General features: G+C 39.5%; 1 protein-coding gene across 2 annotated transcripts in view; it reads right to left on the bottom strand.

Moving 5' to 3' along the window:
* Positions 1–16,272, bottom strand: part of Naaladl2 (N-acetylated alpha-linked acidic dipeptidase like 2) — a 911,861-nt gene that overhangs the window by 242,841 nt on the left and 652,748 nt on the right. For both annotated transcript variants that reach the window (XM_087899634.1, XM_087899633.1), the window contains exon 10: positions 4,058–4,204. In XM_087899634.1, the coding sequence (XP_087755760.1) occupies positions 4,058–4,204 (147 nt within the window). The remainder of the gene's footprint in view (positions 1–4,057; positions 4,205–16,272) is intronic.

The following is a 16,272-nucleotide window of genomic DNA, read 5'->3' as shown; positions in this document are numbered from 1 at the left end:
AATCTGAGTAATGCACAAAATTTCACATACACATTTTTAACTGTTTGATTTCATTAAAAGCAAACAAATAACATCCAATGTGTGTAACAAATTATACCTTTGCAATAGCTTATTTTACTAAAATTTAATTTTCATGTGGTTCAAATGCTAGCTAAATGTCAAGCGGTTCAGGGTTTTTTTTTTTTTTTTTCACCAGTTCAGTTAACTATAGTCAACTTTGGTGCAAAGTACTAAGTGGGAAGTTTCAGAAAGAAGCAGTAAATTTTCAGTTGCCTGCTGTTCTTTGTAGCTTGATGAATACTGCTGTGTGCTGTCCCGTGTAAAATGTGAATGTCTGTTTACCCAGTGGAGCCAAGCTTCCCATGCAACTTCTTGTAGTGCTTTACTCATCAGGAGTCAGACTCTCTATTTCTCCATCCTATTACTCCAATACATTTTGTTTAATAACAATTCCCGATGGCAACTGTAACAACATCAACATATTTATAATAGTACATTGTTATAATTATTCCAGTTTATAGTTCATTGTTGATTTTTATCTGTGTTTAGTTAAGATCTTATCTTTATTTTAGATTTATTTATTTATTTCTCATATATTTCGAGTTATAAAAATTGGAAGGTACAAAACAGTTTATGGTGGGAATATATAGGAGAGATTCTTTATACAACAGCAGGAGAGGAAGCAAAGAAAAGAGGGTAGAAAGAGCTACACATACCAGCCCTTGTTTAATCAAACCTGGTCTTCTAAGGACTGTATAGTCTTCATATTAGTGTCATAAGCTGGGGACCAACTGTGAAAAACATGAGCCTGTGGGGAAATTTCCAAATTCAGATGGTAAGAATGGAATGTGCAATTTTGTGTCAATTTTGTTTATTGGATATCAGTAAATCATCAGAGGCACAGAGACACATGGACTTGAGAAATGACAGATCTATAGAAACAGTGCTCTGACTCCTAGCCCTCTGGGACACTTCTCTAAAGACAACATGTGAAAATTAAATTTTGAAAGCCAGGATCTAATTTTCTTGACTACCTTACTAATTGGGACAGTAAAATATTTTAATATCCTACATGAAGCTTTTCAATATTTAAAATTCCTCTTAATAGCTGTGTACAAATATTTATAATAGGCTAACACAGAAAGTAAAGTTTAATATCTGTTCCTCAGAGAGTACACATGAATCATCTCATCATAACCAATCCTATTTGGCAAGGGACAAATCTACTTTTAAAACTTCTCCCCACTGAATCACCATAAGTAAGGTCATTTGTCATTAAAACATGGAGGACTCTACTAATTACTTTTGTAGAAATGAATACAATGAAAAATTATTTGGAAGACAGGAGTTAGGCATTCTAAGTATATTTTGTAACAATGTTTGGGCCTTTCAGAGTAAGGCCCTTCTATAGGAGAGACACTGGCTTTCCCAGTGATAACAGCACTACCTTGTTCCTCATTTCCCATCTGCTTCCTCTCATCTGCTTCCCCACATTCTCCAGTGGATCAACCTCAGACAACATCTGTTTACCTTAACCATGAACAGCTTTTACCTTGCACACTGAAGTGTGCTTCCCAATTATCAGGCACCACTCCACTAATCTATGGACGCTACACCCTGACAAGAAACTGTGCTCATCACGATGGTTGATGGAGTCTTAGCATGAGCACAGAGCTCATGACAATCTCATTTAATCCATAGCACAGTCTAGAAAGTGTGTTCCAGAGTAAACCAAAGCACTTGATCTAAAAAATAAATCCGGAATTTTGGGAAGAGGAAGACTCATTTCCACAGGCCTGACCGAGCCACAGAAGAAGCAAGATGTGACTGCCTCACTGGATAAGGTACCGAGCCATGTGGCTAACATACATAAAAATAATAGGCTAATAAAAGTTATAAGAGTTAATAAGAAGTCTAAGCTAATGGGCCAATCAGTTTAAAAAAAAATAAATCCAAGAGACTTCTTTTTTATAAAAAGAATCTGTCTTGTAGGTATTTACTCAAGACTAAGCTATACTAGAACACTTGTGGCTGAAAACTTAATGAAAATAAGTTAGGTGCACAAAACAGAAGCTACCATTCAACTTGAGAGCAAGATGGCAGCCGAGTGTGCTAGAACTTGAGGATGATGGGGGAAATTCAAAGGTATTGTGCAGGAAAATGTAGATGTTATTTCTTAATTTATCTTTTTCATATTTTTATTGATTATTTGGGAATTTCACATCATGAACCCCAAGCACACTCAGTTGCCAGTCCTCCCAAATCTGTCTCCACAACCCTCATGATCCCCTGCTCCCGCATAAAAAAAAAAAAGAAGAAAAGGAAGGTCCAATTCGTGTTGCCCATATACTCACTAGGGCATATTCAAAATCCCAGGGGCAAACCTCTTAAGGAAAATGGAATCCTTCACCACCCATAACCCTTCCAGAAGCCATCAACTGTGGATAACTACTCTTCAACATTCTTATTAAAGTTTTTAGAGTTTCCTTCAGTGACTTTCTAAGCAGTTTTGGTGTTTTGGCAGGAGGGGTACAGGTTGACACAGAAACCTTCTATGTCCCTCTTTCTTAGCTGTGAGTCTGTAGTCATCAATACCATGGCAAACATAGCTTCCTTGCCTTTTACAATCAAGGAAGCACAGATCATGGACTTACATATGGTCTCTGAAGACAGTAGAATGTGGCAAAGAGCTCAGCATGGCCTCAGATAGTAATGCAGACTACAGACATCAACACAGCCATCATCCTGCAAGGGCCAAGGACACCACCATAGCCCTCAGGGGCAGCACAGGTCAAGGATATCAACATGGCTTCAGGTGACAGTGCAGGTCATCGACTTACTCATGTGCATATATTGAGTTTGTGCAAAAGAACCAACACGTCTGCATGTGCATACAGTTTTTTTTTCAGTCTGGTGAATGAAGCCAGAGCAACGGCTGGCAAATGAAAGCACTTGCCGCGTAGACCTGATGAGTTGAGCTCAGTTCCAGACTCCACTTTGAAAGGAGTGAACCAACCCTTGAAATTTCTCCTCAGATTCTGCATCCCTGCTGTGACAAGAACACCCTCCATACAAACAAGAACAATATTTTTTTAAAAATGTGTTTTAAGATGGTGAATGAAAATCTTAACTTAAATAAGTAAATCTAAAGTATTACTCTACATTACCATAGAGTTAATCTCCCCACAATAGGATTCTCCTGCAGTTTTTTGCCTCCATAAGATAGTGGATGATAATCACTATCTCCAGGGAAATAAGAGTGCAGAACAGAGTGATGGATAATATAACACCAAGTCCTGCCAAGTCTACTAGAATATAGGAACTACATAACTGGAGATGGGTCTATATAAACATAACTTAAAAGTCTTTCCTAGACACATCTACATTTAAGGACCATAGCATACTTCACTCATTTTGTAGTCAATGTGTTGTCAAGATAATAATGTCTTAAAGCTGGGTGCTCCAGAAATTCTCACAGACACATGAACAATGAGATCAAGAAGGTTTAGATTCACCTGGAAGCAGCTTTCTGATTCTCAGAAATAGTGAAGGACTCAGGTACAAAAGCTAGATAAACAAGGCTAGTGAAAATGAATCACACTTTCATATTATTCTTTGGGGAAAAGGTTTTCAGGAATGCGAACTGTTGACAAACTTGGAGAGCTAATCCACAAGACTCACATTAACACAGAGCACAAGAAATGTATTTTTCCTTGGGCACAGAAGGGGAGTCTTCTGCTCATGCCATGAGCTTCTGTCAACACTGAAGACTGCAATTGCTCTGATGTTAATCCAACAATTGATGTTTCTTGCTGTGAAGCTCTCTATGAAAATGTGAGCAACAGTGTAAGGCTTTCTAAACTGAATCAAGTACTCTTTAAAGCTCATGTTTCCAAATGATATTTCAAAGCCTATGAACAAGAAGATTATTTCGCAATGAAGCCCATTCCTAGAGTGACCTATTTTGTCTGAAAGAAGAATATGAAGCTATGTTAAAATAAAATATGCATATCTGCTACATTGCAAGTGAGTGCTTTCCATGTTTGGAGACAATTACCTCTAATGTTTTGATGTCCTCATAAGTAAACTGCACAGCTGGAATGCCAAGATGGTTGATGAAATAGTCAGCATCACCTTGTATCTGTACAGAGCTGATGTTGGCTCCCGGGCACTGAGCTTTTCGGGTACAGTTGAACTTGTTTATCTGAAAAACACAATTTCAATACTGTCAACATCTACTCCTCATGCTTTCCAGATAGCTTGCCCGTTAGTGTCACTCAAAATTTGGCCCCGAGATCAGCAAATTAGTCTCTGTCAATGAACTAATGTTGGGATGCACGTGACCAGGCTTTTCACTGTGTTCCTTCCACGGGACTGTTACGATGCTGAAGCTCACAGTACTTTGAGTAGCATTAAGGCAGATAAAGGTGACTCCTGTCCCCAGGCATTGGTCCAACACACACACACACACACACACACACACACACACACACACGTTAGAGAACTGCTAAAATCATTGCCAGGGTTCATAACAAAATTTTTAACTTTATATTTGTCAGCCCTCCGACATTTATTCTTCATGTAAATAAGCAAAAGTCTTGTGGATTGAGCCATTTGACTTCTTAATTAATAGCTATTGAACTTTTCTGAAATGCATTAAGCAAAATGTCTATGAGACGAACAGTCAGCTGGATTAGCCTTATGCCAGCACCAGTCATGTTTAAAGCTCCAAGAACACAATGCCTCTAGCTAACCATGCAAAAGATGGAAGTTGACTGTCCTGGTGCTCTGAAGCACAGCCTCAGCCAGGGCTGTTAGTGACTGTCTACAACAGACTTGTAATCACAAGCTTCCATGAATTGTGTCCACCTTGACCACAGACGAATCAATTTCCTGTTGCAAGAATGATTCTGACTGGTTATAAAATGAGACAATGATTGGTTCAAAAGACTATGGTTGTTGTAGTTGGCCCAATAATTATAGTTGGTCCAAACTAAGTACCAATGACTGTGATTGGTCCAAATACTACCATTTACACTCATCTTAGCAGGATGCTGAGGTTCCCTGAATGAGTCATCTGGATTAGCTCTCCTGAGTTGTGTCTACCGATTTGCTTGGACCCATTAGTTTCTCTATAGTAGTCTTTTCTTGACTACTTTAGTAACAGAACTGTCTAGGGGAATAGCAACTTAGTGCTAAAGTTTATTACAATGCCTTCTAGCAAGCTGGAAGACTAATGCAGGCATGCTGACCACAGGCCTGATCCTGCGGGCTCAAATATTGCGTGTCACCTTTAGATCTGGTGACACTGGTGTAAGGCTCCAGAATGGCCGAGATCGTTTATTGTTCCATGTTTCCAACCATCAGGCTCTGGCTCCAAACTCAGGAGGAAGGGAGAGAGATAGAGAGAGAGAAAGAGAAAAGAAAGAAGGAAAGGAAAGAAGCCTAACAAAGTCAGATTCACATATCAGATACTAGGTAATATTTCTGCTAAGTTCAGTTTTCCAAAGAGTACTGTAGTGGAGTGCATCTGATCCATACTAAGTAATCGACTGAAATAGACTAAAGCCTCAGAAACACTAATGTCTGAGAGGAGAGTTAAGTGTTGTTTGCTTTATTTTCCTAGAAGTTAAATACTGTGGGAGATGGAAGGTTGCAAGCAAATTTGTGCAGGTCAATTAACTTTCTAAATTTATTTACAAGGCTGAGTAAATTCTTATTAAGTATTTTATCTAAGGAGTTCAAAATGAACTAGATTTAATGTTTGACAACAAGCATCTTTATTCCAGTTCATAAAATAAGCAAGTTCAAGCAAGAACTGTGTCTGTCAGTTGTTTCATTTGTTCATGCAAGTCTGCTGGGGACCTGAGATGACATTAACACCCCAATTCTCGGAAGTCACAAAGCCAGACCTCAGTAAACGAGCGTATATGTGAGATAAACACAAATTAGCTTAGCATTTATAGTAATTGAGAAGTGGTGCTAAATCATACTGACCGATATTTTTAAATACTTTTAAATTTGTAATTTTCTATTCTTTCTCCATACTTGTGTACATTTTATTATACCTCATCCCTTATCTCCTACTATTCCCAGTTCTTCCCCTCATATCTCCCACCCAACGTCATGTTCTTGATAGCAAGACTGGTAGCTGATATAGATAAATATAGATTAGACACAGATATAGATAGGCATGGGTACTGCTGTGGGATCTTTCTGGAATAATCAACCCAACACCAAGGAACGTAGAAGAGAGGAGATGTCACTAGTGGACCTAAGCCAAGACAGTTCCTAAAGAGCTTCCACCTCAGGTGCAGTTTGCTTTCTCATTCTCTGCTCTAGAACCCCAAGGAGGGGAGGGCTACCATGCAGGCTCTTACGGAAGAGCATATGGCAGTCAGCAGGTTTGAAGGGCAATGACCCATAGTTTCAGCAATTTCTCTTTCTCTTTCTGTTCCATGTAGCCTGTTACGTCACTTGGCAAATAGTTAGTACAAGCAATGCTTCAAGTAAATTGCTGTGAGAGCTCCTTCCACTCCTTCAGTCAATAGCCTTTAAGATACCAGCCCCCTTGGGTGTGGTCTCTTTTGCTTTAAAAGCAGCAATAGACCTGCTCTTGCTTTCTTGATTCCGGCTCCCGCTTCTGGCTGCTAAACTCTGTTCCTGTTCACTCAGAGGGCTGTTGTCTAGGACAGTGATCTGTAAGTTTTCCCCTTAAATAAATAGTCCTTTTATTAATCATAATTCCAAACTGGTGTGAGATTGTTTTGGGATTTATGACATCAGTAAATCACTAAATAAATCAATAAATCAGTATTGAATAATTGAACTGTTTCACCTTATTTTTATTTCAGTATTATATGCTAAAACATTTTAATCCTGCTTTGGTAGCTCACACTTATAATTGCAGTGCCTAGGATGGTGAGGCAGGAGAATCATCCATGTTGTGAGGCCAGGCTGGATTACATGGTGAGTTCTACGTCCTTCTTATTACAGTGTCAACACAAAAACAGGTTTTAAATGCTTTTAGGGGATGTAATACTGTTTAACAGCTCAAGTGTTTTATTTCTTTCACATTCTTTTTCCCTGCATGAATATGAATTCATTCACTAGTCATAGGAAATCTAATGACTGCTTGTGCAGGCAAAGTGCATTTAAAAGGTGAGAATTACCTTTTATTATTACTATTAAGTTAATTCTTTATTTTCACTTCAGCGATATCTTCTAACCTCAGTTGTGTTAAGTGGCTCCATCCCACTGATAGCACAGTGATTTTCCCAGTGCAGTCATGTTGCTTACAGTAGTGAAAATAATTCCTCACTACTAATACTATGCCTGTGTCACTAACTACAGACTCGTTGTGCCAACCTCATTCAACTTCTGAAAGCCTCAATAAAAAGCACATTGTTAAGTCCACCTGTGAGAGTGGTCTTGGATGGTATTAAGATCTGAGGAAGCAAGCCCTCCTCCAGCCAAATAAAGCTCTAGATGTGGTATGTGCGCTGGTCCTCCCAGGAGGAAGGGGCAACTCTCTTGCCTGAGCACAATTTTGTCCATGTATGTATCAGTCTTGGCAGCAGCAATGGCATGGCAGATACTGCATAGCGGAAACAAACGAAATTCTCTTTTAGTGGATCTGGGGGCAAAGAAAAAGTTATCCAGGTAAGGCAATAGTCAACGAGGCTGTGGATTGGTACAGAGAGTAGTGCAGGGTCTTCAAGTGGTCGAGAACAGAAAAGGCTCTGTCTATGTCTATTGTTCTTTTAATGAGTGTCAATTCCATCCATTAGGGCTCAGCCCTTATGGTCCAATTCCCTCCATGTATGGTGGTGCCTCTTTCAAATCTTCCCACACTGGGGATTCCTTATATAAAAGTGCAAGCAGGGACGTTCCTCTCAGGTTCTCTGCACTATCTTGAAGTGTCTATGCCAGTCTGATGATTATATTCGGGTCCTCTATTCAGCCGCAAAAGAAGGAATGAGTTCCTCAGGTCATATGCCAAGTGTCATGTGAATACCATGGAACCAAACTGTCTCTCAGTTTAAGGGAAATGATGATTGGAAATGTGGTACTGGACGATAACTACGCCAGTGTCTTTGCTTCTCTGAGATGTCCTCATCAGGCTTGGTGTCCATCACTCTCGTGCTAAACTCTTTCTTCATGAATTGCAAGCTTAACCTAGAGAGACAAAGTCCAGAGCTCCTCAGCACCACACTCTGATTTCATCTAAGTGAAAGTGAGACTTTACTGGAAACTCACAGCACCCTCTCCCTCCCCCCACCCGCATGCTGTCCTCTGGCTGACACATGAGATTCATGCACAGTTGCCCTGGATACTGTCCCCATGGGATCTCTAATGACCAGAACAGGATATAGATTTTATGTCTCTGTGAAAGATAACCAGTCTGGCCTCACATGCTGTTACATGCTGAAGAACTGGCTGACAAAATATAACTTTGGCTATTATTTCCCCAGCCTTCTTGAGCTCCGTCTTAAATAGCTTCCCCAGCCTCCCAGGCAGTGCTATTTTAAATAATTTGGTGTCAGCACTTCTGTGATAGATACCAGCTGCCAAGCATTAAAAAAAATAGCTAAAAAACCTAACTGGTTTTCAAATGAACACTAACTGTCTCAGGCTGCAAATACATTTAATGAAATATTTAAACAAAATTCCTCTCCAGATGAAACAATTTAGTAACTTCTCTTTAAAAAATAAACATTTGGAAGACTAAGGCAGAAAGATGAAACAACTGGAATTGTTTTGCATATATTTTGAAGTACCAAAGGGTATAGGGGAAAGTTTGCTATTCTGTACATGACCAGAGTTGCAGGGCAGCTGTAAATCAGATAAGTACTCTAAGATTTCACAGAGGTAATTCATTTAATTTTAGGAGAACATGGGGAGAAAAGGCAGGAAAAAATGCACACTTAGCAAGCAGGAGGGCAAAGGATGTGGACAGCATAGAACCACACATTACCATTTCAAGCAAGCAAAGTGCTGAGCGTGATAAATCGGACAGAGGAAAGAACACCATCAGCAGGAATGTGTCCACGTCTGAGAGATGGAGGCATTGTCGCCTACCTTCAAAGACCTACACACAAAAAATGGCCAGCAAAGAAAGAGCTTCTCTGGAGTGTGCCCATCAGAGACTGGTAGGTCACTGCTGTATCTAGAGGACCCTCAAAGAGCACTGAGCTCAGCTGTCCCCACGCTAATCTCAGCCCCGCCCAACACCAGGACTGCCCACTGTGCTCATCTCAGGCCACCCAACGCCAGCTCTAGACCTTCAGGTATCATCACATTAGCAGTTACAGGTCTTTTTAATTTGCTTATTTGGTCTTGACTTAATTTTAATAAGTGATATTTATCCAGAAAGTTGTCCATTTCCTTTAAGTTTTCCAATTTTGTGGAGTATAGGTTTTTAAACTATGACCTGATAATTTTCTATATTTCCTCTGTGTCTGTTGTTATGTCCCTCTTTTCATTTCTGAATTTGTTAATTTGGATATTCTCTTTCTGCCTTTTGGTTAGTTTGGATAAAGGTTTGTCTATTTTGTTGATTTTCTCAAAGAACCAACTCTGTCTCATTGATTCTTTGTATTGTTTTCTTTGTTTCTATTTTGTTGATTTGAGCTCTCAATTTGATTATTTCCTGCCTTCTAGTTCTCTTGGGTGAGTTTGCTTATTTTTGTTATAATATTTTTCAAATGTTCTGTTAATTCACTAGTGTGAGATTTTTCCAGCTTCTTTATGTGCTGGATATCAACATGGAGAAGAACGAAAATAGATCCATGTCTATCACCATGCACAAAATTCAAGTCCAAATGGTTCAAAGACCTCATCACAAATCCAGTTACACTGAACCTCATAGAAGACAAATTGGGAAGTATACTTGAACACATTGGCACAGGAGACCACTACCTAAATATAACCCCAGTAGCACAGACACTGAGAGAAACAATTTATAAATGGGACCTCCTGAAACTGAAAAGCTTCTGTAAAGCACAGGTATCATTACACCCTACACAGGTACTTCTGTCGTGTTTTTAACACATCATACATCATGTCATTTATTAGCACAAATCCTTTATTTGTATTTTTTCCTTTTCTCATATATGTTTCTGAAGGTAGAAAATTTGTTTTATCCATTTTCTTATTGTTTTTGTATGGGTAAGTAAAATGAAATAATAACTACCAAGGCTTGTAAATATGATGTCATCCTTGCCGCAGAGGAAATACTGAGAAATACAGGTACTCTGTGTCAAACATGATACAGGAAGCTTGAGCTTGACCAGTGTAATTCATACATAAAACATTCTGAAAAGAGTTCTCTTAACTCCTTTTCCTGGAGAGAAATTGGTTTCCACGTAATCTTTGATGGGCTACTCTGTGGGTACCAGTGACTGTGTACACGGCATATTGCTAGACTCTGGTGTTGGAGGGAAAAGGTAAAGAGCAGGCTAGCCAAGCCAGTGGCCTTATGAGTAACACAGATGAGGTAGATGGCTTGCACTTTAAATTAGGTTTAATCTTTTCTGACATGCATTTTAAAGAAAACATCAGTGTCTTCTTTTAGGAATATGCTTATGTGGCATTTACCACACATCCTATAGCCTTGAGCTACCAAATGGGAATAATCCTGTAACCTAAGAGGAATATGTCTTCTTCTGAGAGAGTTGAGAGGCATGCGTTTGACACTGGATGCATAGCCTGTGGAGTACTCATATAAGCAATACAAATTAGCATTGCTGCTGAAAATCAACACAAACAGCATCTTTAGTAAATCTCTTCGTACAATTATTTTTTCCTGTCTTCCAAGGTACAGAATGTTCATCCTGATAAAGCAAAGTCTTTTCATTGTAGATTTCCCATTTAAATTCTAATTCTTAAAATAGGAAAGGTATCTATAGAGCAGTTTTGGCCATTGCTGTTTTATTTATATATTTACTTTTGCTTTTACATTCCCCCCAAAGTTTCTCATTCCTCCTCTCCTCCTAGCTATTCCCTACCACCGTCTTCAATGCCCCCATCCATTCCTGTTCCTGCTTCAGATACAGGCAGGCCTCCCGTGAGTATCACTAGCCATAGTATATCAGGTTGCGGTGAGACTAGGCATATTCTCTTCTATTAATGCAGGATGAGGCCATCCAGTAGGAGGAGTGGGTCCCATGAGCAGGTAACAGAGTCAGAGACAGCCCCTGTTCTCACTGTTAAGAGTATCATGAGAAGACCAAGCTATACAACTGTAATGTATATGTAGAGGGTCTAACATAGTTCCACAAAGGCTCCTTGGTCATCAGTTCTGTCTCCGTAATTAGTAAGTTCTATGGGTTTTCTTGTGTGGCCTTGTCCCCACTGGTTCCTACAATTGCTCCTCTGCCTCTCCCCCAGGTTTCCCCGAGCTCTATCTAGTGTTTATTTCCATCACTTTTCTAGAACAGAGCCTTAGGGTTTCTATTGCTGTGAAGAGACACCATGACCTCAGCAACTCTTGTAAAGGAAAACATTTAATTGAAGTAGCAACTTACACTTTCAGAGGTTTAGTTCACTGACATCATGGGGGGACATGGCAACATGCAGGCAGACAGTGCTGCAGAGGTAGCTGAGAGATCTACATCTTGCACAGGCAGCAGTAAGTGGTCTCTCACTGGGCATGGCTTGAGCACATCTGAGACCTCCATAAACAAGCCACACCTACTCCAACAAGGTCATAACTCCTAATAGTGCCATTCCCTTTGGGAGCCATTTTCTCTTAAACCACCACAAACAGTTTTTAAATATTGAACTTTGTGACATACATTTCATTCCTGAGTCACAAAAAAAAATAAGACTAGGCTTTTAAAAACTTTTCTTTGATACCACCTTATATAAGACTAAACTATACAGACCTGAGAAGTTACTGTAATCTCTCTTACTTTTACTCAGTATCAAAATAGTTCATGTATTTGTGCATGTGAGTGTACATATATATTATTTCATTATGTAAAATTATATTTCCTTAATTAAGTTTTTCTTTCCTAAAAAAACATAAGAATTTCTGATACCATGTAATAACAAATTTATAATCGCAAAGCAGCCTATATAAATTACATGTTTTAATAACATATAGCTAGGAACCTGCTAAGAAAAACTTGTGGGAAAACCAAAAGCCTGTAAACTAAAAACCAAGCAAAACAAACCCCCAGCAACAGTGGAGCCACAAAAGAGATTTAACAAATATGTTTTTCACATCTGCTATGTGCCAGGTGTTTTAATATACAAGGCTGTTATAATAGCATTTTAGGGAAGAATTAATTACCTTTGTGTAAAAACTGTCTCTGCTAAGAGAGGTAAAGATCATCTGTGGTGAATGAGGCTGTGGAGGCCAAATTTCTATCACAGTTTGTTTCCTGTAATACCATACAGTTTCAAAACCTTTAAAAAAATGGCCTCTGTTTGACATTCAGTGAAACAATTTGAATTTTAAACATATCATCCAAAATAGTTTCATGAAAATATCTAGAATACCATCCCTCCAGTGTGTAGTTTCTATTGTAAATTATCCCATCCTTTAAGTGTGTTACACTTTATATGAGACTTTGGTCTATACAACCTTATATTATATTTTATAGTCCTTTTAAGTAAGTGGAATAGTGCAGTTGGCTGCCATTTCTTCAGAATTTGACCCCTAGTCTCGCTTTCTTACTTTCCTTTTCTTTTCTCCAATTCTTATGCCTCATGTCTTTTATATTGGTTTATTTTTTATGTGGACTTGTGCCAAGGAAAAGTATGTTGTAGGCTGTTACCTATGGATGATGACATCAGTATCAATACTCATAGCACTCAAGTCCCTTGGTCAACCACACTTTAAAATGATGAGTCTCTTTACAATCAACAGTGGTAAATTTGAAAACCCAGCTGCCCAAGCCACAGAAAATAAATAACAAGTGTGGGCTTAGCCTTACACAAGACATGTTGCCAACCCCTTCAATGGCTCAGGAAACACTTTGAAAGAGGAGTTGAAAGACAGGGTAAAAGGCTATGAACCACCATTTCCTAGTCATGGTGCACCTACTTTGATAGTTAACTCACAGCTGTAGTTACCCTGGCTAGGACCACACTGAAGTCCATCCTTCTCAGCTGTCAGTCAAGGCAGGGTTGGTGTGAGGGACTGCCAACAGTCTGGGGTGGAGGGAGACACCACTAACTGGCTCTGGTATCTGTTGAGCTACCCGACCTTCAAAGACCAGCTCCAAATCTGTAGCCACAGAGATATCATTGGTTAACCTTGCTGGATCACAGAAGAAAACAAATACGCATGACAACAGGACAGAAATTTATGAGGAGAGAAGAGGGGGAGGAGTAGCAGCTAGAAAAGAAGTGAAAATGATCACTATACAAAGTACACATAATGAATTCAAACAAATTTAAATTTAAAATTAAAACTAAATTAAATCAAACGTGGAAAAAGTTAAAGGAAATTCAAAAATAATGTAAGTTAAGGATAATTTTGCTATTGCTAAAACTGGTTGAATTTAGATCTCAAATAGTTAAATGACGGTAACTTTTTTAAAATTATATATCCAGGAGCTCAAAATTATGAAAACCATGTCAAAACTAACAACTGATCAGAAGCTCTTCTTTTCTCAAGATTAAAGTGGCTGCTTAGTTCAAATGTCTTAGGATGGTCTGCCATGTGTGCCCACGAGTAGTTGTAGCTGTGACTGGGATCCCTGTGTGTGCTGAATACAAAACCAGACGTTCTCTGATCCTCACAAGTATGCCTGAATGTGGATTTCTCCAGCTGTTTTCAGAGATCCAAAAGTATCACAGTGTGCACTAACTAGACCAGCCTAGCAAAGTTAGCAAAAAGGAAGTGCGATATCCCAGCCAGCAACATCGATGGAAATCCCCTGCTCTGTCAGAGTCCATGTCCTTACCCAGAATTCCAGAGGCCACACTGGTACCCAGAACTCCAGTGAAGATATATTGCTAGATAAGGGAACATGCTGACCACCAGAACTAGAGACCACAAAAGACAGAAGACCAGAGTGGAAACAGAAACACCCATCCAACAATGACAAACTCAGAAATCAGCACCTAGATGTCACCATAAAGGAGCCTCTGCTCACTGTCAGCAAACAGAACCTACCAGAGAAAAGATGATTACCAAGAAGTTGTGCTTAACTCTGTTCTTATCTCTTTTGAACCCCCCCCCCCCCTTTTTTTAAAGCCTTCTCAGGTTTTATGTGGAAATTCTTGTCAAACATTTGGGCGCCTTTTGTGGACAGAAGTTTCTGTCTTGTCTGGTACCATTCTCAAAGAAACACACAGAGACTTATATTGATTATAAACTGTTTGGCCTATTAACTCAGGATTATTATTAACTAGTTCTTACAACTTGAATTAACCTATAATTCTTATCTCTGTTTAGAACACGGCTTAGTATCTTTTCTTAGTAAGACTTTCTCATCTTGCTTCCTCTGTGTCTGGCTGATGACTCTGTCTCTGCTTTTCCTTTTCCCAGAATTCTCCTAATCTCGTTGTCCTACTTGTATTTATTTGGGTGGCTATTAGTTTTATTAAACTAATACAAGTGATAAATCTTTACAGTGTACAGGAGCATTATCCCACAGAAGAAAAACAAGCTCCATATGGAGTGTCTCCAGTGGTCCCTCTCAGGAGCAGATGTGTACTGCCAGGAGTAGTTATTTCTTATGTCAACAGAATTATAAGTTATTAAAACATTTAAATGTCATAATATGTAGGTCTTTGAAGTGTTCGAAGATTATCTATATTAATGGAATACATCTTTATACATCTAGAAAACCTAATTAACATGATTATATGTATGACAAGCATGGGTGACTATTAACCTGTAATTCTTTTTTTTGTTGTTTTTTGTTTTGTTTTTGTTTTTCGAGACAGGGTTTCTCTGTAGCTTTGGAGCCTGTCCTGGAACTAGCTGTTGTAGACTAGGCTGGCCTCAAACTCACAGAGATCCACCTGCCTCTGCCTCCCGAGTGCTGGGATTAAAGGTGTGCACCCCCACCGCCCAGCATAACGTGTAATTCTTAATAACCTATATAGCTTAATGACTAAGGCTTCATATTATAAAAATAAGCAATCTGTTTCCACAACACCAAACATTAACAAAAATTTAAATTAATGTATTGATATTGACTATACGTTATTTAGTTCAGCAATTACAAGAGGAAACTGAAGGTCAATAAATTTAACAGAGTTGTAAAGCATTTATAAGACAATAGCAAAATTGTGTTCAGTCCTCAAATGGCCACATAAATTTTTAGCTGTTTTATGTAACTGGAAGATACCAATAGAAAGAAGAGATCGATGTAGAAATTCTTGGAAACATTGAAGAAGCTATAGTTTATCCCATTATCACAAAGAAACATGAAATCTATTTTAGAGAAACATTTAAAAATGTTAGTCTTTTAAGAGAGTAGAGCTCCTCCTGTTACCACTAAAGTCTCTGAGGATGCACAGTGTCTTGGCTGCTACGTGTGGCCATGGTGGTATCCAAGGGTCATGCTGCTGCTGGGGCCATAATGATCTTATGACCCTGGACCATCTGGGCCTGAGCTTAGGGTCATGTTTGGGTCTATGGTCTACTATGGCCAACATTTGTGTTGATTTCCCTGGTCTGACTCCAAAGGCCACAAGGATGCCCAGGTTCTAGATCACCACCTGGGGCCATGTTGGAGCCAGAGGACCAGGCTAGTGGTGGGCCCAGTTTGATCTGAGATTCCTTCACTTCACACAGGGCCATGGTGACAGCCAGGTTCAAGCTGCTGCTAGTCATGTCTTGATCTGTGTTCCTGGGGAAGCTGAGGTGTGCACACATGTGCATTGTCCATGTTACCAAGGGAGCCCATATGAGCCATGTTTTAAACCATGTGCTGAGCCATGGATTGAAGTAAAAGGGTCATACTAATCTGGCACCAAACTTTAGTGGCATTGAGAGAGTTTCTCTCCCCTCACCTACGAGTTGATTCCACCCCTCACCATCCCAAGGATAGTGAACTCTCATAATCCCAGCACAGGAGAGTTGACCTCACTTCTCATAGAACAGCTGCCCCCTTACCTCCTCCACAACTTTGGAAAGCTGGCCCCACCCCTATCACCTATGTAAGAGAGCTTGTTTCACCACTCACCTAGGTGGTGGGTCCCAGCTGCCCAGAGTGACCACGTCAGCTATCACCCAGGTACACATTCAGAGCTTTGAGTTGGCATTCCATCCGTGAATGGTTAAAGGGTACGGGTGCAGGTAAA

Source organism: Myodes glareolus, chromosome 20, assembly GCF_982192425.1.
Source record: "Myodes glareolus chromosome 20, mMyoGla1.1, whole genome shotgun sequence".
Lineage (NCBI taxonomy): Eukaryota > Metazoa > Chordata > Mammalia > Rodentia > Cricetidae > Myodes > Myodes glareolus.
The sequence above is the reverse complement of the archived record's forward strand: the minus strand, read 5'-3'. Positions and strand labels throughout refer to the sequence as shown.